At 34.9% G+C, this 23,280-nt stretch overlaps 1 protein-coding gene across 1 annotated transcript in view; it reads left to right on the top strand.

Annotated features, from left to right (window-relative positions):
* Positions 1 to 310: 310 nt before the first annotated feature.
* The window catches only part of LOC106478486 (nitric oxide synthase, inducible-like), a 29,787-nt gene continuing 6,817 nt past the window's right edge, over positions 311 to 23,280 (top strand). Inside the window, exons 1-17 of the mRNA XM_022382104.1 lie at positions 311 to 575; positions 4,391 to 4,536; positions 5,518 to 5,772; positions 6,825 to 6,966; positions 10,156 to 10,470; positions 11,034 to 11,135; positions 13,614 to 13,808; positions 14,088 to 14,164; positions 14,316 to 14,460; positions 15,255 to 15,359; positions 15,689 to 15,750; positions 16,544 to 16,718; positions 17,231 to 17,363; positions 19,771 to 19,849; positions 20,964 to 21,142; positions 21,808 to 21,971; positions 22,384 to 22,594. Of these exons, the coding sequence (XP_022237812.1) occupies positions 327 to 575; positions 4,391 to 4,536; positions 5,518 to 5,772; positions 6,825 to 6,966; positions 10,156 to 10,470; positions 11,034 to 11,135; positions 13,614 to 13,808; positions 14,088 to 14,164; positions 14,316 to 14,460; positions 15,255 to 15,359; positions 15,689 to 15,750; positions 16,544 to 16,718; positions 17,231 to 17,363; positions 19,771 to 19,849; positions 20,964 to 21,142; positions 21,808 to 21,971; positions 22,384 to 22,594 (2,734 nt within the window). The 5' untranslated portion in view covers positions 311 to 326. The remainder of the gene's footprint in view (positions 576 to 4,390; positions 4,537 to 5,517; positions 5,773 to 6,824; positions 6,967 to 10,155; positions 10,471 to 11,033; positions 11,136 to 13,613; positions 13,809 to 14,087; positions 14,165 to 14,315; positions 14,461 to 15,254; positions 15,360 to 15,688; positions 15,751 to 16,543; positions 16,719 to 17,230; positions 17,364 to 19,770; positions 19,850 to 20,963; positions 21,143 to 21,807; positions 21,972 to 22,383; positions 22,595 to 23,280) is intronic.

Here is a 23,280-nt window from a genome sequence, read left to right on the forward strand (position 1 = left end):
CTGTAAGATGACCGAAAGGCTTACATGCAGTAGTTTCTACAAAACGGTTATTTTTAGTACTCTCACTAACATGTTTTGTGTATTTACTTGTATTTTCTAGGAAATGAGTCACAGACCAGTAAAGAAGTAAAAACATTTAACAAACACATCCTACTTTGTTACTGATAATCACTAGCCAGCTAGCCAATCAGAAAGAAAAAACTCTTCCGTGTTGTCTGAAGCAAAATGATGGTCTGTAAACGCTAGGTGAAACGAACTCACACGCTCCGTGTCATCATTTACGCATGCGTAGTATAATTTGCACGTGAGACTGGTTAAAAGATAAAATGACCGTGCGGACTGTATGTTCAGAGGTATTGGGTGAAGACCCGGGTTTTAGGAAAAGCTGTTTGAAAAGCGTTCTGGGTGCTTTTCGATCATGTTTTTGGGCTCCAGCTGCGCATCTAAAGAAAGAAGAAGTCAAGATGGACTGTTCAGTGGAAAACTGTGCGCTTGTTCATGGAATTTCGTCCGTTAAACTGACCAACCTCACCAACAGTAAACAAGTCTATGACACCTTACATCTCCGTTCACAGGTAAAGTAAAGCATTCAGTATTAAGTATTTTAAATTGATATAAACAATGTTGGATTTCATATTCTGTGGTCGTAAGATCCTGCAGCTCTGAATCAGTTAACTTGTCACATCTTTAAAGCTATTGATACAATGCAACAGGCGATATTTAAAGTGTACTTTTACCATAAATCATTCTAACGCTTTCTGCAAGAGAAAATTTTGCAATTTAGAAATCCATGTTTTCTGTCCACGTAAAGTAAAAACTATATAAAAATGTAAATACAGTTTTCATTACTACGTATTTCATTATTTTTAAGCTATGCGAAAATCTTATAGAAGTTTCTTTTGATTTCCTATACATATTTGCACAAAAAAACGAAGATTAAATTTTGGTATGACAAAAGTTGTTATAAACTAAATATCTATACAATTTAGACATTCCATTATTAGCATAAAAACCTAAAACCGTGATTATATACATTAACTATTGACAATCAATAACACTGTTCGATATTGAATAAAGTTGTTTAAACATTTGTTTAACAACATGTAAAAGTTTGGAACGGTCTATTCTTTCATTGGGGGTATGTCTGTAAGCCAGACTAGTTTCGGAGAATTCCACTTCTCAACAGTGACCCTAGGCACTACCACCAATGAAATATGAGACCAAACCTTTATAGTGGTGAGGTATCGAAAATCGAACTGGTACATTTAAGTGTTTTACACTCACAAAAAATAAACCTATCATTCTATAGGTATTTGAAGAACTTCTAGCATTCCGCCACACTTTACTTCTTCGTATTGTTAGCCGACACTAGGCAGCTGGTACATAATTGAATAGAGTTGTTCGATACCTCACTACTATAAAGGCTTGGTTTGGTCTCATATTTCATTGGTGATAGTGTCCAGGGTCACTGATGAGGAGTGGAATTCTCCGAAACTAGTCTAGCTCACAGACACACACCCCAATGAAAGAATAGACCATTCCAAGCTTTTACTTCTTGTTAAAGAAATACTTAAAGAACTCTATTCAATTATGTACCAGCTGCCCAGTGTCGGCTAACAATAGGAAGAATTAAACTGTGGCGAAATGCTACAAGTTCTTCAAATATCTATAGAATGATAGGTTTATTTTTTGTGAGTGTAAAACACTTAAATGTACCATTTCGATTATTCGATATCTTCACAGGTTATTAATTAGTGTAAATCTCATTATTACGTTTGATGTCCCGATCCCCCTGTCCGACTCTGTGACCTATCTTGGCATTGTCTTTGATAGGCATTTTACTTGGAAGCCATACCTATCTGCACTTTCTGCTAAGGTTTCTCGTCGCCTTCATCTCCTCCGTTCTCTCACTGGTACCTTCTGAGGCCTGAAACTTCCACTTCTGCTAATCACATACAAGACATTTATCAGACCCTGCTTAACCTATGGACATACAGTCTGCATACCTTCTACTCTCGTCTCAAGGTTTTGGAGCGCCATGCCCTCCGGCTCGCCTTTTGTGTCAAACTCCCTAGTCCCACTTCCGACCTTTATCGCCGTATTAACTTTCCTCACATTCTGTTACAGCTTCGCACTCGCTATGTTTATATCTGTTTTCGTGACCACAATCTCATTTTCTCCGATGTTCTCGCCACCACTATACACACTCCGAGAAGTATTTTGGCACCAGCTGATCACCTACCGAACCTCTATGTTATGTCTCTTCCAGCTGACAATCCCGATGTCCCCTCTTCTCCCATTTATTTATCCTGATTCCTAATACTCGCAAAACCCGTTGCCAGTTCCCACACTATCTCCATTATGTGATATAGACTGATCAGTGTTCACTCATATTTCTCCGGATTGTCTCCTCCATTTGCACATACTGCGTTTTCCCCATTTTCCGCCTCCTGTGCTGACTTGCAAGCTTACCCTCCTATTATTCATTTTTACCATTTTTCCTTTTTCGTCGCATATGTTGTTGTTGTTGTCTCATTATTACCTATTTATCCTTTGCGACTGAGTGCGAATGTTAAAAATTTGTTAATTAATTTGTGAAAGCAAAATCAGGAGGTAAATGTACACATAAAACCGATTGTTTATTTTAAGAAACCAATCAAATATTAGCCTTCGTACAAATCATCTTATTGAGACAACTCCCCATGATAAGTGTACAAGGCTATGGAATTGGAATTGTCAATCCAAGTGGCACTTACACGCACCAGGCTGAACTGTCAGAATAGAGAACACTAGAACTCAAGTATAGACGTCCCTAATTTTGAACCACAGAAATTGACTCTTACTTTTATTACATGTTCACAGTGAAAGCACACACCGTGTTTGGCGGTATTGCGACTCGAACCTCAGACTCTTCGATCCGCAGACCGACACGCTAAAAACTATAGGCCATGTCCGACCCAGTAAAGTTATAAGTATGACAATATAATAGCTAATCGTCACTCATTAAAGTCCTCCATTCTTAAAAGTTGGAGCCTCCTGGTTGCAAAGTTGTAACTCTAATGGTAACTGTAGAGTTTCGGTACTCACGGTGGGCATAGCACAGATAGCCCACGTGTAGTTTTATACTTAATAAGCAAAAGTTAAGATTCAGCCTAATAAATACATATATTTTAGCACTTTTTATGTGTTCGCCAATGTCTAACCAAAATTTAGTAAGGTAACTGAGCTCATATACGCACAAAAAAAAATATTTTTTAAGCGTTTGTATTCATGGCGAACGTACTGTATTAAGGCAATCTGCTGATATTTTTAACTTTGAACTACTGGCCAGCGGGAAGGCAGCCACTCAGCAACGCCCTATTGCTCACCATACACGCTAATGGGTTGACTGTCACTCTTATAACGCACTTACAACATAAAGGGCTGGGAATATCTTGCGGTATCGAGATAATTCCAATCAGACTGGCCTTGACTGTGAACCTGAGGATTTCTGATTTACGTCCCATTGCCGCAAAATCGTGCTCCAAACGTTGGAACTCTGGATGCACTATAAGAGTAACAATTAAATCCCATTATTCCTTCACACAATAGTAGCCAGAGAGTTGGTGGTGGCCGGGTGCTTTTGACTAGTTTTTGGCCTTCCCTTAGTCTACCAGTCCAAAACTAGATATGGATGCGTCGACAGCCTTTTGTGGAACTTTAAGCAAAAACTACAAAACAAGAACAGGGTTCAATGATCTCATCTATCGTAGAATGCGCGTGATCAAGCATTATAGATTCTTACTATTGGCTTTTTTTAAAACATTCCCAGTAGTCTGTAACCTCTTCTTTTGGAAATTCATAATGTATTCACTTATTTACCACACTTCATATTAGTAACTTTCCTGTTTGGTGTGACACATATTCAAGGGATGACCATTGTATTTATAACTTTCTTGTCTGGTGTACCACATATTCAAGAGCTAACCATTATATTTGTATCTTTCCTGCCTGGTGTGCTACATTTTCAAGGGCTGACCATTATATTTGTATCTTTCCTGCCTCGTGTGCCACATGTTCAAGGGCTGACCATTATATTTGTATCTTTCCTGCCTCGTGTGCCACATGTTCAAGGGCTGACCATCATATTTGTATCTTTTCTGCCTGGTGTGCCACATGTTCAAGGGCTGACCATTATATTTGTATCTTTCCTGCCTCGTGTGCCACATGTTCAAGGGGCTGACCATTATATTTTTGATACCAATGTATATATTTATATTCGAAATATATTTTTTGTCAGAAGTCATTGTGAATTTTAGTTCACATAAACAATTTTTTATCTGTGTTATACAGAATACAAAATAACGGAGTGTATAATTTGTATATTTGTTTATTTTTGCTTTCACCGCAGCCAATCGCATGCAACTCACACTGCTGCTGCGGTTCGTTGGTGTCCGGCCAATCAGGAGCCAGACCTCCAGGCAGTGCCCGGCCGCCGCAAGAGATGCTACAACAGGCAAAGGAATTTTTAGAACAGTACTATGTTTCGAGGAAATCGTAAGTGTCCACTTTTGTTAATGTTGCGGGTTGATCCCTAGGAGTAGAGCTCTGGTGAGACGGGTTTGAATTCGTGAGACACAACAACAGTTTCCTCTCGGGCTGCTGTGACAGTCAATCCCTTAGCGTGGATGATAGGGTGCTGTTGCATAGTAAAAATCTCATTATGAAACGTTATACACGACGCACTATCACATTTTTTTTCAAAACATATAAAACTAACATTAAAACCAGATGCTATTTCGTAAGTAATTGTACCGTCAGGGATAAACGTATTATACCTCATTAGGTCTTACTTCATTGATTTATTAGTACAGAAACCAGTACGAGTAGCAAGCTATTTCAAGTCTACCTTTAAAGCTTTAGAATCCAGTAACTGTTAAGTTTTGACAGGATGTGACACGATTATCTTTTCAAACGAACGTGAAATCTCACGTTATAAATGATTTTCTCCTAATAGATAAATAGCACGGGGATTACGAGCTTTACTGTCGAATTAGAATAGCTACACTTATTTTCGTGAATATAAATCTGAAAGATAAAGCAGGAGGAATGTTACTTGTAAACATAGTCATGCTACAAACTTTGTACATTATCTTCCACTGCATTACTATGGTTTTCACAGGGTAGGGACTTCTATATCATTATGGTTTTCGGAAAAACCAAAGACATTCTGTGCTAGTTTTCTGTTATTCTTGAAAATAGCCAAGTTAGTTCTTACAGTTAAATGCAAATTAAAGAAAGCACTTAAATGTTATACTTATAATCCTAAATCTATTGTATCCAGTGTCATTTTTATAGCTAAGCCCTGTCAGCATATTAAAAAAAGACATTAATTGTACGTCTAAATTTATCATTTTAAAGAAAATACGTAGATTCTAAAGTGTGAGCCTAAACCTAACATACTACTGAAAGCACTTTAATTGTAAACTCTAAGCCTAACTCCACAGTTATATTTTTTCAACTTTTACTGTATGACAGGGAGACGCTTGAAGAATATTTCAAACGATGGGAAGAAATCAAAGCCGAAGTGGAAAAATTTAGCATCTACAATCTCACCTCAGAAGAGCTAGCGTTTGGAGCTAAGTTGGCTTGGAGAAACGCCTCGCGCTGTATTGGACGAATCCAATGGAGAAACCTAGAAGTACAGGATGCACGCCACGTGCAGACAACTGGGGAAATGTACGAAGCATTGTGTCATCATTTAGAATACGCCACAAACGGAGGCAGTTTAAGGTATGTATCAAGAAACATCAGAAGTTAAAAAATCTCCCGATGTTACTATACGGAGAACAATAAATATAAAGATATAATATTACAATATAGCTAGTTGCTCAGCCAGGTGGCTTAATGAAACCGAAATATCTGTTAATATGATGAAAAGAAGTACTTTGTCGTAATTAAAAGTAAACTTGATAAATCGGATAAACAGAGTAAAATTTAATGAAAGTACAACGTTTCACCATGTTAACCTGGCATCATAAGGTACGTCAACTACAATGGATGAGTTTAGTTTACCGTGGCAGTTATTTCGATTTAAAACTTTTAACCTTAGGCCAAATTAACTTTAAATAATGAATTTCGACCAAGGGTTAATAAACAGATGCTCAAAAAAGGTTTTTATATTATTTTCTGTGAATCACTTTAACTCTATTTACAATTTTCAAGCTACAGTATTTAATTTATAAATTTTGTTGTTATAATATTTTATATTTTTGAAAGTGTACTTATATTCTCTTATTTTGTTGATTACGGACATGACCCTCACGAAGTCAAGCCCTATCAATAAACACCCTTCGGAATTATCATACCTTACTGTTAAATTTACCCAATCAAAATTCAATGTACCCTTGCGCTGTATTATATATATCTTTGTAGTTTCCACTCATTCATTGTAGTTGACGTACCTGATGATGCCAGGTTAACCTGGTGACACGTTGTACTTTGATTAAATTTTACTCTGTTTATCCGATTTATCAAGTTTACTTGAAATATCTGTTATTTTTGTTTAACATTTTAGTTCTGCTTTTTGTCGTTGAAAGTCTTAGGTTTTTGCATCATTTTGGAACATATAGAATTAACGTTGCTTTTAGTTCCCTGGGTTCAATATACTTAACGTTAGAATGAAAGTATCTGTTTGTTAATCAAAATTAAACTGTTTTTTACAACACGAAACATTCATAATAATGATATTAACCTTCCCTCCGGTCAGTAGCTAAAAAGTTATGGACGACGGCAGTAACTTTGTCATATATACAAATACATTATAACAAACAGTACTTTCGTAGGTCGATGATCACTATTTTCCCGCCAAGAAGGAACGGTCAGGAGGATTTTCGTTTATGGAACCCTCAACTTCTTAATTATGCTGGATATTTTCAAGCAGATGGCAGTGTGGTCGGAGACCCAGCTAATGTCCAGTTTACCCGGGTATGATTTTTTATTTTTCTTTCGTGTATTCTGACTAATGCTTTTAATCGATTTTTATGTTTTTATGGGTTTTTTTTTGTTTGTTTTTTACATTTTTAAGTCCATTAGGCTGCTTAAATTTTATTCGAGAATCCGACCTTGAATGAAACACGGTTTTATAACCCCACCCACCGGAAAATATTTCAAGGAATCTCCATAAAAAATATAAATAAATAAAATGGATTTTACGGATTTTGTTAAACAAATAGCTATATCTGTTTATTAACCCTCAAGTTACCAATATGATTTTATAGCGTTCATTACTAGTGAACCCTCATATCAAGTAATTTTATGCTGTTGTTTTTGGTTTGTAAATATATATATTGAGGAAACAAATTGGGTGATATTATTTATTTTGTATGTAAAATACATATGGTATCCTAGCGGAATTATCTGCGATGTTGGTTGTATTGTGCGTTGTTAAAATCCCTATAAATAACAAAGTCATGGCCCCACAAGCAGCATATTGCATAACTAATGCATAAAAACTACGTTCAAAACGTTGATGCTATCGATAAATTTAGGGTTACATGGAACAGACTGACCTGGCTTGATGGTTAAGGCGCTAGACTCACAATCTGCGGGTCGTGGGTTCGAATCTCCGTCACACCGAATATACTAGCCCTTTAAGCCATGGGGGCGATATAATGTGATGGTCAATTCCACTAATAGATGGTAAAAGAGTAGCCCAAGAGTTGGCAGTGGATGGTGTTGTCTAACTGCCTTACCTCCAGTCTATCACCGCTAAATTACGGACGGCTAGCGCAGATAGCCCTCTTGTACCTTTGCGCAAAATTCAAACCAAACATATTGACCTTTGACCTCATAAACTCACTAAAATAACTTATATTAATTCTTGGTCAAGTGTTTCACGTCCTCGTATTGGGAATTCAAATCCACGACCCTCAGATTGCGAGTCAAGCACCCTAACCTCCAGACCATGCCAAGTCTTATTAATATTATAAAACAAAATATAAAAGGCATGTCTTGTTTGAGAGACGATCAGATGATCATCGTGCTTTGTAGATTCTTAGGATTGGTCTTCTTAAAGTCGTCAGCGACTTTGACTTTTGTTTGAAGTTACTTGGAAAATTCAGTTTCAAGAGAATGTTACATCATGTTTCCAAATCATCGCTAAATTAAAAAGAAGAAACAAAAAGCTAAACTTAACAAAATAAGTACTGCACTTATTCTGAAGATCACATCAATAAACACATTAAAAAGATCCTAAGTTGTCTTTTAAATGTACCTTTTTTTTTTTTTTGCAGATGTGAATAAAACTGGAGAAAGTTCGAGATAATTCCCCCAGCGAAATTTATAGCTCATGTACTAAAATGAAATATGCGCCTACAGAAAAGAGTTTCATTCCAACAAAGGGACGCTGCTTATTTTGTGTAGATTTATGCTGTTAATATCCTCACAGACTTTATATTAAAATTTTCCGCAACACATTCCGTAATTGTTTTGTCATGGCACATCCAAAGTTCTCCGGCTATTCACTAATTTCGTCACATATCCGCTACAGATATTTTTTGTGTGTGTGTGTGTTTTTTTTTTGCTATAATTTTAACAATATTTGTTTAATATGGGCACAAATGACTCGAAATAATTGAAAGATATCAAGGGAAATCACTGAATGAAATGATAAATGAAAGCATAACATCATTTATGTATGCATTTTTAGGGGAAATGTGTTAAAAAGTAACCCCCCCCCAAAAAAAAACTATCTTCAATTTAATCTTTGAAGTACTCTTAAAAGTATTTATAGAGTCCAGAATTATTGGCTGTCGGGTATATATTATGCAAGGAACATCGTACTCGTAGTTTTATTATATAGGCAATGGCGTAAGTATGCCCCCAAAATTGCAGGAGGGCCCAAAGGGTCTAACAAACTTAGAAATTGCCGAATAAATGTAGGGGGCTCATTTACTTTTATGCATCTTTTGTGCTATGCTACTGTATATATATGGCTTGGTAATTATTGTTTTACTAAGTGTAAATGCTCATTTTTATATTTCTGAACACGAAATTTAGCCATTCTTCATGTTGAAACCAAATTACTTAATTTAATCATCTTTATTCAGCGTTACTAAGTTCGTTTTGGTAAATATTACTTTTAAAAAGTTTCATAAGAATAGTTCATTTTCTCCTACTTATTAAAAATTATCCCATTCTTATTTAACTATTATTGTAACAGGTAGATGGTTCAAATTTGTAAACAATAATAGTTATTTTGTTTGTTTATATTTAATAGCAAAGCCACAGACTGGGCTATTTGCGATGTGTCAACCGTAGGCATTGAATACAAATATTTAGCGTTATAAGCCCTCAAGTTTACTGCTGAGCCACCGGGAGGTAATAACCGGTCATTATAGTTCATAAAACACGTTCAGTTTGAATAGTTTTAGTAACATTACTTCACAAAAAAAAAACAACTGACCCCTCAAGTTGTCATCCCTTATGAAAAAAAATATATTAACTTTGGGTTTGGGATATCACCTTGTTTGCACTACAGTTAAGTATCCGAAGTTAAGAAACAAATGATAAATAGTGTGCATTTCGTTCGGTGCTGTCTCCAGTGGCTCAGCGGTAAATCTACAAGCTTACAACGCAAAAATCAGGTTTCGATACCCGTGGTAAACACAGCACAGGTAGACCATTGTATAACTTTGTGCTTAACAAAAACAACCAACCGATTCATTAAGTGGTAAATAAAAATAACAAGAAAATATTATTAAAGTTGTTTTGGTAAAAATAACTTGAGCGAGAGGCATAAACAAATTACAGAAATATTATCAACTTCCTAATGTATGTAAATCTCAGTCTTTCAGATTGTATTGTTTTCTTTTGGATTTTAGACGCTTCAACTCTACATTACCACTAATAGGTTTCTACTGTTACTATTTATAATATTAGTATAAGCTATGAAAATTTGACATGAAGTCGGATTTATGTTAGTAATGATATGCCCCCTGGTGACTAAGAACGCAGAAGGTCCATTGCGATTAAAAACAGAAAAAGTAAAGACAAATTAACAATGAACATCGAAATCGAGACATTCATAAGTCTTAGTAGGTTACTTGATTTGAATATCCGAGATGTACATGAAGTTATTACCCAATACTTGATGTCACTGCCCTTTCTTTGTAGGTGTGCCAGAGACTGGGTTGGAACGGTAAAGGTGGTCGTTTCGATATCTTACCCTGGATAGTCTCGGCACCAGGAGAAGGTCCAAAGGTATACGAAGTCCCAGAAGAATTGATACTTAGAGTTAAGTTAGAACACCCTTGTTTTGAGTGGTTCGAAGAAATGGGGTTGGAATGGTATGCTGTTCCTGCTGTAGCTAATATGTTATTTGATTGTGGGGGAATGGAATTTCCTGCCGCTCCCTTTAACGGCTGGTACATGAGTAGCGAGATTGGGGCACGAGATCTGTGTGACCCCCACCGTTATAACATTACTGAGGTAAGAAAATTACAATTATTATTTTTTGTTGTTATTGTTGTTAAAAGCAAAGATACACAGTGGGCTATCTGTGCTCTACCCACCGAATATAGATTTTAGCGTTATAAGCCCTCAGTTCTGTCGCTGAGCCGCTAGAGGGCAGTTAAACAAGTATTTAGGAGTATATTAAAAAAAAATGCAATAGAGATATTCATTAAGAGAAAAATCAATCTAGCAACCATCTGAAATGTGGAACGAAACCAAAGATTTAAATTCTTCTAAACAAGTCTTCGTTTCAGATCATAGAAATATTACACATGGGCAGTTGAAATAAATGATGTTTTTCATGGCATTATGTCTGCCTGTTTCCAAAACCTTGTTGTGGACTGTGAGTAAAAACAGAGATTCTTAACAACTCAAAAATCATCCGAATTGGTGGATACTAATAAGAATAAGTTTACTAAAATTCTTTTAGTAGGTAAAAATTAAATCAAAATATTTTTAACCTTGTTTTAGATACAATAAGAGCATAACTTGTTCTCTGATAATATGCAGAAGATTAAAATAGAGCTTCGTTTCTACAGGAGGTGGCGCTGAAGATGGGTTTGGACACAACAAGCCCGACAACTCTGTGGAAGGACAGGGTGCTGGTTGAAATCAATATTTCTGTACTATACAGTTACCAGGTGACGTTTTCTGTTACAATGTGCTGAAATACCCATAACTTGCATTAGTTTTATAACATGTATATCTGATGTTTATTTTTGAATACTACAGACACTAAGACTTAAAACTATTTTCAAAATAGCCATGACAAAAGAAAGATACCTCGCTGCTAACTGAAAACCAATAACAGAAATGTGTTATTTGGAAGTTTGTTTTATTCGGATATTTTCACAAAGCTACACAAGGGCTATCTGCCTAGCGTCCTTAACTTTGAACTTATAATACTAGAAAGAATGTAACTAGTCAACAACACCTAGCACTCTTGGGCTACTCTAATCGAATAGTATGATTTGACCGTTTACTCTTATAACACACTAAAGGCCTCAAAGTGCGAAGCACGTTTTTTCGGCAATGGGACACAAGAAATGGACCATCAGATTCACAGTCAGGTACGCTAACCAGTAGGACACTCCTGGTTTGCTATTTGAAAAAGCCGTTTTCTATGTTTCTGAACTTGTCTCGGATAATCGTTTTCCTCTTTTGTAAAGTTTAACTAACTTTTTTCTTACTTTTGTTCGAAAACTGATTTTGTTGTATCATTACCCTGTCAGAGGCTTACAGCTCATTTGGTTCGTTGTCCAGAGTTCACAAAATAATTTAAAAAAACTCGCTATATTTTCTCTAACATTAGTTTCTTTTTACACTTAGGAAAATGGTTTTATATTTTTAACTCAGTATATGAATCTAGGAGTAACCCAAATCTCTTTGTGTCAGTTGAATTATGGGTAAAGATATCGTTAATAGAGAAGGTTTCCAACTGATGATTCAATATTTCTAATAATTATGGGTTTTGGTTTTCTTTTGTACTGACTTATAACATTGTGTTCGTCTTTGTTGGTTTCTTATACAAGGCTGGCTTCGTTCATTTATAAATTACTTTTAGGTCTGATCTATACTGTTAACTGACTTTTGATCAAAAGTTGAAAAAAAAAATGTCTCCACATCATTATTTAGCATAAGTGACGTAGCAGGTTTTCCACTCGGGGGTGGGGGTGGGGGCAGAAAATTTTAAGGGGAGGCCAATAAATTAAAAAGCTGAATTGGATCTAAATTTTTAATAAAAATGGTCAAATCAATTTATTTTATTAAGTGATCCAAAAAAGAGCTTATTATATACAAAAGTTGAAAAATTATATGCGATAAATATTGCTAAATTTTTCACACACACCCATCCCCCGTCTACGCCTCTGTCCAGCATCTAGTAATGACAAAAGAAAATTTTTTGGAAGTAATTTCTCTTATACAAACATATTCCTTATTATTTTATTCATTAATATGAAGGCGCATATTCTATTACATTGAATGACAATCTTGATAAAGAGTAGTAAAACTGCTTTGACAATTGAAGAAGCGAGATACGGAACAAACAGAAATCTCTGGTAGTGTATCTGAGAAGAGCGTGGCCTAAGGGTTAACATTTCGGGCTGTGAATTATAAGGCCCAATGTCTGAGCCTGCGATATGGCCATTTCATGAGCTATAGTAGATTTTTACCTAATAAGTAACAAGTAAAACTCTCAGCAAGGAAGAGAATTATATTTTGAACAAAGCTGAGAAAAAAAATACAATAACTGTTATAAAAAAATTTTTACGATAATTTAGTTAGATTTCAAACTGTCCTTATTATTTTCGGTATTATTGAGCAAGACCATTTTTGGCTTATTTCAAACAAGACCACAAAAAGTTTAGAGCTCTGACTGAACCAACTCTGTGCTTTACATGAACTCATGAATAGTGCATTCAGTTCCTCTGTTTTGAGGGAATAATTTATGAAAACTTTATTAGTGATATCTAATGTGGTAAAGAAACATCAAATAAGCTCAAATTATTGAAAATATCATTATATCATTTGACAATAGAACCATTTTCAATTATCCAGCTTAAGCAGTAATGAGGTGAACAATTTTTCTGTTTTACACACAACAAACAAAAGAAGCTTATATTCCAATCCGATGTGACTAAATCATCAAGAGAATAAGGTAAGAAATAAATGATAATTAAACTGCTTGTTTGCTTTTACTTTAATTTCGCGTTTTTTCTCTTCATTTACAATACATTTTGCTATTACTTCATCAAAATAGGTTCATATTGTCACTTGATTTACATCACATCTTGGCCGTCACTGCATCAAAATAGGTCCATGTTGTCACTTGATTTACATCACATCTTGGCCGTCACTGCATCAAAATAGGTTCATGTTGTCACTTGATTTACATCACATCTTGGCCGTCACTGCATCAAAATAGGTTCATATTGTCACTTGATTTACATCATATCTTGGCCGTCACTGCATCAAAATAGGTCCATATTGTCACTCTAACTGTTAGGATATTTCGGGGAAGCATGCCCCCTTTCAACTTTGTGGTCCTCCCCTCATACACACACTATAACTTTAGTTATAAATCTGTCTGTTACAAACATGAACTTTCTTTCCTACAGAAGCAAAACGTCACCATTGTTGACCACCATACGGCTGCACAAACTTTCATGAAACATATGGAGAATGAACAAAAGCAACGCGGAGGGTGTCCTGCGGATTGGGTGTGGATTGTACCCCCTATATCATCCAGTGTCACGCCCGTGTTTCATCAAGAAATGTTGAATTACATACTCAAGCCAAGCTACGAATATCAGGTTAGCGTCGTAATTGTTTCCATTGATGTTTTGATAAAGACAACAACAAATAAACACAACCAACAATAACAACAAAAAAACATTCCTAATGAGAATATGTAATTTCCTGTTTTTTTTTCTCATTAAAAAAACAAAACAAAAACAAAGATATTGAGCATTTAATAGTTCTAAGCAAAATGCTACTCGCATTTTTAGTCTCTTTTTTTTTGTGTAATTCGAAAAGTTTCATAGCACGTAGGTTGAGCATTTGAATCACTTTTTTTGTATTATTTCGAGCAGGAAAAAGCGTGGAAGGAGTTTGATTGGAAACAAATATCCAATGTTGTTTTGAAGTATAAATTTGCATCTGTTGCCAAGTGAGTAAAACAGTTTTGGTTAACTACAGCATATTCTAACATCTTTTGAAACTTAAAGTAACGGAATGCTTATCATTCGCATAACGAAAAGTAGTTTAAATCGGTATAATATTTCTATATCTTTTTTATTTTCTTGATGTTGTCCGTACAGAGCTTTGTGGTTCTACTCCTTTTTAATGGCGAAAGTTCGAATGAACAAAATTCGAGCCAAAATTTTATATGCTTCTGAGACTGGAAAAGCGGAGATGTTTGCAAGACGCTTGGGACGCCTTTTGGAAAACTCGTTCAACACGACAGTAAGTGTTATTTATTTTGGAACAATTTTTTTTAGTGTTAAGCCTAAACTATCCAGAGTCACTAGTTTCTAAACTTCAACCGATATTAACATTCGAAAACAGTTATTTTGTTCAGGCTAAGAGACCACTCCTGTAGACAAACCTAAGTAGCTCGAAATTACAGCAAACACTGAACCTTGATAGTATAAGAATTAGGTAAATCAGTCAGTACCTTTTAATATAAGAAACTGTTTAGCTTTCTAATGTTATAACTGTACATGTTTTACTTTACCTTTTCACTCAAGACACAAACTAGATGGGACTATTTTGTTTATGGGCGATCTCCAATAAGCCTACAACAGGGATCAAATCTCAAACTTTAACGAGAGTATCATAACTGGAATATTCACAGTTAGTAATAAAAAAAGATGGTTCCAATGCAGTAAAAATGGGTGAAAAAGGCAATTTTGTGAAGTTCGCGACAGAAAAGTAATAGTTTTAGCTTTAAATTAAGTTGACCAAACACGAAAACATTTTGGTTAAAACTAAAAATAGTGCCACCTGTTGTGATAAATTACAATATACTTACTTCACTGTCGTGCAGTGTAATGTGATACACTATTGTAATTACACCAACTGTTTGTTTTAAAAATGTCCCCTGTTGTAAAAGACTTAAGGTTAAAGGTACAAGTTTGCGGCAATATAAACACATATTGTATTGTTAGCTGGAAATATATCCCGTATTGGTTCATTGTACACATTTAATTACTCTATTCCACATTAATTTTTGTGACGTTTAACCATAATTTTTACAGGTTATATGCATGGAAGACTATAATATAGAGGACTTAACACAAGAATCACTGTTTATCGTGGTCTGTAGTACATTTGGAAGTGGAGACCCTCCGCACAACGGCAAGGTAATTATGAAACCCCGTACATTCTGAGTGCTTGAAATAATACAAAATATTTTTTGCTCTGGAAGCCAGGTGTCTTTACTCGTAATTTTTTTAACCCTAAAACTTTATCTTTCTCGAAGAATAATAATTATTATGTTTCTAAAAACAACAACAACAATAATAATAATTACGAAATAAAATGATTTTAGTTACATTACTAAGAATATATTTTTTCATGATGATTTGTGTTTAGCAAATCTATTTGTATAACTATATAAAGCGTTTGGAAAGAAAGTAGCACAAAAGTGCAGATTTTGTACGGTTTAAGTTTTTCATTTCCTCACATACAGTGTTTTTGGAGGTTGCTGTCCAAGCTGAAAAAAGAAGATGTTGCTTCCCTAAGTCACGTGAAGTAAGTAGTGGACTCCAAAAACGTGTCTAAAATTTTTCGCATTTAAGAATAATAAAGAGTTTCATAATGATACGTGAAGAATCGTATATTACGTAATCCACATAACCGAGCATTTCATTTATAGCTTACTAAGTGGCACTACGAAAGGTCAGCCATATACTAATTGGAAAGATCACTGATTGTAGCTGATAATATATGAAGTTATGAACCAAAATTTATAAGACCGATGATTTAACTGGTAAAGTAACTATAGATAACTGTTGTTCATGTATATCTCTTTAACAAAGTTGTAAAGTCATTTCACGTATTAAAATTTAATAGAATATCAAAAGCTCAGAATTATAACTATTTTAAAGGCTAGATTAAAATAAAAAAGTAAATAATTCAATATATGTATACCAAATGTCTCGATACAGTTTATCGTGCTGATCATGGTTAACATTTATTCGTCAGACTGCATAGAAACACTTAAACTTAACAGTAGGCCATGTTGACGTTTCACAGAGCACAACCGTATGTGAGAAGACAGTTTCTTGATTATAACACCTGTTTGGTGGATTACGATTGAATGATATTGATCGTGTTGAGCAAGTGGTCAGGGTTTTGTATGAAGAAATACTTGTTTATACTTTACTGAAATGTTTGTTATGAAAGGCTCGAACAAAACAACTTTACATAATTAACTTATACCTCTATAAATAAGAAAAAGGACAATTAGACGTATAAATAAATATTAATGATAATTATTATTGTGTAAATATTCTGATAGAAATGTTGTTTCATGATAATATAGGTTTGGCGTTTTTGCTCTCGGATCAAGCCAGTATCCAGCATTTTGTAACTTTGGCAAAAACGTTGATCAAACGTTAGTTTCTTTACGTGCTGAGCGCCTTCTGACGATGGGTTTAGGAGATGATCTTCGGGGCCAAGAACAAACTTTCAACAAATGGGTCAAAGAATTATACAAAGTTTGTATTTTAAAATTATTACCTCCATAATTTATTAACTTCTCCAAAGTAAAATATTAACAATATAATTTATAGGTAGATTAGGAATGGACAAAAGTCTACAACGCTCAGTATGGTACTTATTACGTATAAGTATAATGTCCATCTTTAAATTAATGATTCAACTCAAAAATAAACCATGTTTGAAGCGTTAAAAAAACGTAAATTCATTATTTTTGTTTTGTATTGTTCTTTTTGGGTGCAAGTTGGTCCTGTGATACAGCTCTGGATTTCGGAGCTGGTGAGCCGCGTGTAAGTCCGTTAGATACTACAAAATATTTCTCAGACTTTAAGTTGTAGGTGCGATATAAGAGTGACAGTCAGTCCCTTAGCGTTCATAGTGGGTTGTAGGGTGCAATTAACTGGCTACCTTGCGTTTGATCAATAATTAAAATTTAAGGACACCTGAACATAGTCTTTGTAGCTTTGCGATAAATACAAGTTATTCCTTTTATTTTTCATTTCTGTTTTAGGTTGCCTGCAACTCATACAATTTGACTGTAGCTGATAACTTTTCCAGAATTTTTCTCGAATCAGCAAACAAGTGGGATAAAGATCAATTTAGAACAATTGCAGTTGAAGGAATTGTTCATGACCTGTGCCCAGGTAAGCCCAGACTTGATATTCTTGGAGCAGTAATATTCGCAATTTAATATAAAGGTGATGTATGTAATAAATGATATATACATGTATATAATTTTTACTGAATAGCACATGTATAATACCATTTTCTTAATTTAATAAAGCATTTCGAAATGTTTTCGTTTTGTTTTGTTTTTTAATTTATTTACTATTTGTGTAAGACGATAGTATTAGGCCTAACATGGAAACTGGACGTATCCTAAACATTAGTATATGGTAATCACATAACGAATGTATCAGAACTTTTGGTAGGGATTTTTTACAACTGCACAATTATATTTTAATTATACAATTATATTTTAACTACATAATTCTATTTTAACTACACAATTATATTTTAACTTCATCATTTTTTAATACATGACGCCTTATTGCGCCTCATATATACTGCCTAGTAACAAATGATCCGAAAAATGAAAAGTATTCTAGTAAATACATTTATTTATCAGCTCTGGAATGGGAGTTTATAACCTTAAGTATGTTTAATATCAATATTTATCCACGTGAGCTTACTTATATAGGTGAATTTTCAACTGTACAAATATTTCTAGAGATTCACAATTTGTGATCAACTACACACTAGAAAAACCCCTGGAATATATAAATATTTTTGATATATATGTAATTTCTATTCTTGTTTACGGTTCCATATTGAATGACTTAGTGCTCACTGAATGTAAAATGCGGTTTTTGAAATATTATGTGACAGAGAATCCAAGTATATTTTTAGGCCCTAGGAAACCTGTCATGAAAGAACTCTCAGGTTTTCATTGGTTATCACTCATTTCGTGAACTTTAGTGTGAACAGAAAATATCATAAACCTATAATTAGCTGTTCGTTATTGCTCCAGAAAAAAAAAATATCTATCTTGATTTGTAAATTTTGGAAGTAGTAATATAAATATATCCAATAATTATAGATTCACCTAAGAATCAGAATAGTATTCCGAAAAACAAAGTTTTAATTTCAATCATAGATGTATCTCTACTTTGAAGAAATCTACTTTTATTAACTTCCTCTTTTAATGTTTAAAACGAGGCATACAGAGATAAATTTTCAATGTATTTCTGCTGGCCTATCTTTTCGAGTGAGTGAAATACTTACAAAATCTAGAATTCTGTCAGTCGTATAAGATTGGATTTTATGTTGTGCTTAAAGCTAGATAATATATATATAGTTTGTAAAGTAAAATGTTCGCTAAAGACGGGATATTGTTTCCTGTAGGTGAACCTGATCAGGTTACAATTACATGCGACTCTAGTTGCTCGGCGGCAAGTCTGAAGGCTTGTAATGTTAAAAAACACAAACAAAAAACGGGTTACTCGTAGTGGGCACAGAACAGATAGCTCATCTTGTAGTTCTGTGCTTAACAAACAAACAAAGTACACGTATTTCTTCCACCTTTCCGTGAAGTTCATCGTTGCAGTTCACTTAAATGCAGGGGTTGTATTAGGAATCCAACTGTGTACAGCTGCTTTAAAAACACCAGTTGTTTGAGAGTATTGTCCACGCATGCCGTACCTAAGAGGATCAAAAATAAATCATAGCGTGCTAGGTTAGGAGGGAGGGGGTTATATGCATTCGAAGATCTCAATTATAGCATTTTCAAGGATAACAGTATGATAACATCTCACCTTTTGATTCAAGGGACACGTAGTATATAGAGTAGTTTGATGAATTTCGGGCAAAGCTACACGAGGGCTATCTGCGCTAGCCCTCCCTAGCTTAGGAGTGTAAGACCAGAGAGAAGGCAGCTAGTCATCACCACCCACTACCAACTCTTGGGGGTACTCTTTTCCCAACGAACAGTGGGATTGACCGTCACTTTATAACTCCCCACGGCTGAAAGGGTGAGCATGTTTAGTGGGACGGGTATTCGAACCAGCAGATTGCGAGTCGAGCACCCTAACCACCTGGTCATGCCGGGCCGTATATAGAGTGGAACTGAGGTTTATCAGTGTCGTAATATACAGTATATTGTTGTATGTTTTCATCCTTTTCGTCAAGAACATGAATACATTATTCCAAACTAATGTCACTTGTATTGTGCGCGCCACATATCGTGGAAACACAAAACATATGACACCCAAGTAGCGAAGAGATATTGACTTACTAACACCGCCATTCAATGGCCGAAATGTACTTGTATCAGTCGCAAGCGCAAGTAAATCCTTTTTTTTATCTAACAAATCCCATTAGCTTGATATTTAAATACTGTTAGCTAGTCACCATAAAATAGCCACTGAGTGCTGTTTAATAAATAATTTGTAATCCAGTTTAGTTACAGAAATAAAATAAATAAAACTACGTTTTGTACATTACGTACGTGGTGTTATAGTACTCATAACGATGTTCATGTAATACTACCAGATCTCACAATCGTCCATAATAAGAACATACAGCCATGCAGGGTCTTGTCCAGAGTTCGACTTCAACCAAAATATTCCGAGTAAGTATGCCTCATAGTTACTGTGTAAAACCGGCCTTTAGAATTAACTACTTTTGAAAGTTAACATGTATAACTATGTCTTCTATTTTTAGAAATGGCTTATATTTTGTCCTGACTGGAGTAATACTGACATTTAAAATGTTTTCTGATTGTTTCTAGTCATACAGCTTCGTTCTGACGTTAAAATTAATATTCTATGTGATCTGATGTCTTACCTTTACCTGAATAATCTCTGCTTAGATTGAAAGCTACCTTCATTCTTTGCATTCAGATAAAGTATATATGTTAGATACACACGATTGTTTCATTTAAATTTAATAGTTATTTGCAAGTTTGCTTAGGTAACTGTTTACGAATCAATTTTTGCGTAGTTCAGTTGTTGTGAATTGACGTATCATAGTTTGTAGAAAGTTCTAGGCCTCAGTCGGACAATATATATATACATAGGTGAACAAGTTAGTGCAAGTAATTGAGTTAGTGGAAGTGAAGTTATACTGCATGTGAGTTTAGCTTTAACGAGCGATTTCTAAAGTGAGTTTCACAGCTTCTATTGTAATAATAGAGATAGAGAATAGTTTCTCTTGTAAATGGGTGTTCTAAAGTAATTGAGCCCGCCTTTGTGGTCTTTGACAAAAGGGAGACAATTATTTATAGCTCTGGTTACAACTATGGTAACCAACAGTTATAATGGTGATTTTAAAGTGAGCATCACAGTATTGTATTGTAATAACAGAGTAGAAGAGAATAATTTGTTTTGTCAAAGGGTGTTCTAAAGTAATTCAACCCGCCTGTATCGAGTTTGGCGAAAAAGAGACAATTATTTAAAGCTCTAGATACAACTGTACATACGTTTGACTTGTTTTGAATATATTATTTCCAAACAAGTGGATTGTGTGCTGTCCATTTACTGTTCAACTTTATTGCTAACAAATCACAAACACCTACTGTAAAGAATTCGGCCCCCATAAAACTGACAATACCGTAGTTGTAGAGCAAAGATTACTGCGGAAAATTAAGTCAATAATTTCACATATTTTGTAAGATTTTTTTCCTTTGATGGAAAGGTTAACTAATGTAACTGATTCAAATCAGTTTGCTGAAACTATGATTTCAGGCGTCAAACAATCTTAGTGCGATTGAACACAGAAAAAGCCACGAATTTCACATACGAGCCAGGAGATCACCTTGGTGTCTTTCCCGTTAATCCATCAAGTGTTGTCAACCGGATCATAGCATTTATGGATCCTTTCGAACGGTTAGAGGAAAATATAATTAAAGTTGAGACACTTGTGGGTGAGTTTTGAATGCAAATATTGTGCTTTGACATTAATGGTTTGTAAAATGTTCACTTCAGTGTGTCTTATTTTTCATTTTATTTGATGCATGCTGTTATTTTGATAGTATATAATTTTTACTTTCCTGAGCTGAGGATAAAGGTGTTGCCTCATGGTAGCCATTAGGTATATAACATGGAAAATTTTGTGTGTGTGTGATATTCAGTTTTTAACTCTTGAACTAAAAACCGTTACATGTACTCCTACCTACCCACAATCGATTCATATTATTTGTGGTGTATACATTTTATAATTCTGGTCATGCTTTAATATTATTTAAACCCTTGATTATTTTAACATTAAAAAATGTTTTGCAAATTGCACTACAGTTTTGTAACAATAAGAAAATATTTGTCAAATTTTATTGCAGTTTTCTAACAATAAGATCATATTTTACAACTTGTTTTACAGTTTTCTGATAATAAAAAATGTTTTTCAAATTGTATTACAGCTTTCTAACAATAGGAACATATTTTCCAAGTGGTATTGCGGTTTTTCAAGAAAACCAAAATGATTTTGAAAATATCCTGATGTTAAGTACAGTTGATGCGTTAAACATGTGTTTATGCAGTAGTTTTAAGATCAATTGCCCTATTAACGAGCTTATTCAAACTAATAATCCAGATGGTAGTTGGCAGCAATACAATCGACTTCCGCCTTGCACTATACGCACAGCCCTGTCTCGGTATTTAGATATCACAACCCCTCCGGCTCCTACGTTATTGGAACAACTTGCATCCACAGCTGAAGACAAATGTGATCAAGATAGACTTAAACAATTGTGTGAGGTGAGCTTAATAAACTTATTTTTAATTGAAATAGTGTTTTTTGTTATACTGACCAGTAGATAAACAACCGATTTATCAGATTTCCAAAATATTTACTGTATTAGATTCTATATATTATTAATTACATAGAAATGCCCTCGTGAAACCTTGAGAGTCTTTGTGTGGAAACGTATAACATTGTGTAGGATTATGGAGAGTCAATGAAAGTGAAGACTGTAAATAAGTTCTGATCTTCCGAATATCCGAAAAACTCCAAGTTATCAGCAAACTATATTATAATTACTTTAATTCGTGGAATATTGTTATTCAATTGTTGCGTCATTTAAAATATTAACTTACTGGCTATATTTACAAACCCATATTGTAACAACTTTTACAAAATTTGCTCAAGTTGTACTAATGAATTCTCCAGGACGTAGAAGAGTACGAATCGTGGAAGATGTTCAAATACCCATCATTAGCGGATGTCCTTGAACAGTTTCCTTCTACACACGTAAGTGCTGCCTTTATTCTCACCCAGATACCATTGCTCCAGCCTCGTTACTACAGCATCAGCAGCGCTCCTAAAGCTAAAGAGAACGAAATACACCTTACAGTGTCATTGGTCAAGTTTTGTACAGAAGGTATGGAAAGTTTATTTGGTTCTTCTTTGTTTTTAATGTAAAGCGAAATTTACTTATCTGTTGTATCCATCGCAGAAAATCGAACTCCGGATTCTAGCGTTGTGAGTCCATAGACTTACCGCTGTATCACCAGCGGACAGGTTTGGAAAGTAATCACGAAGTGAGTGTACACATCGTGGTCACAAGTAAATAGACACCACCTTTTCAGAAAAAAATGAAAATTTTCAGTCATATTCACATGAATTGATATATTTATAATTTAATTAATATCTAGTAGATCTTCCTTTCGCTTCGTGGAGTTCGTTGATCCTTTGGGGCATCGTGAGGATCATCTTGTCAATTTTAGATTGTGGGATTTTTGCTCACTCTTGCTTCAAAACTTGGAGTAGATCGCTCTTCGAAGTTGGTGTTTTTGGTTGTTTCTTGACTTGCCGGTCGAGTATGGCCTAGAGGTTTTCGATGGGGTTCATGTCAGGAGATTGGCTCGGCCAGGGCAACCTTCTGGATACCATTTTCTTCCTGCCACTTTTGGATGTTTTTAGCAGTGTGACACAGTGCTGCATCTTCCTGAAACAACGTTGTGTTCTTGTCCACGAAACCCGAGGAATAAAGTGGCAATAGTCCTTCCTCCAATATTTCGACGTATTTCGCACTCCACTAAGCTCGATCTCCCACCAACCCAAACA

The sequence above is a fragment of the Limulus polyphemus genome, unplaced genomic scaffold, assembly GCF_000517525.1.
Source record: "Limulus polyphemus unplaced genomic scaffold, Limulus_polyphemus-2.1.2 Scaffold216, whole genome shotgun sequence".
Lineage (NCBI taxonomy): Eukaryota > Metazoa > Arthropoda > Merostomata > Xiphosura > Limulidae > Limulus > Limulus polyphemus.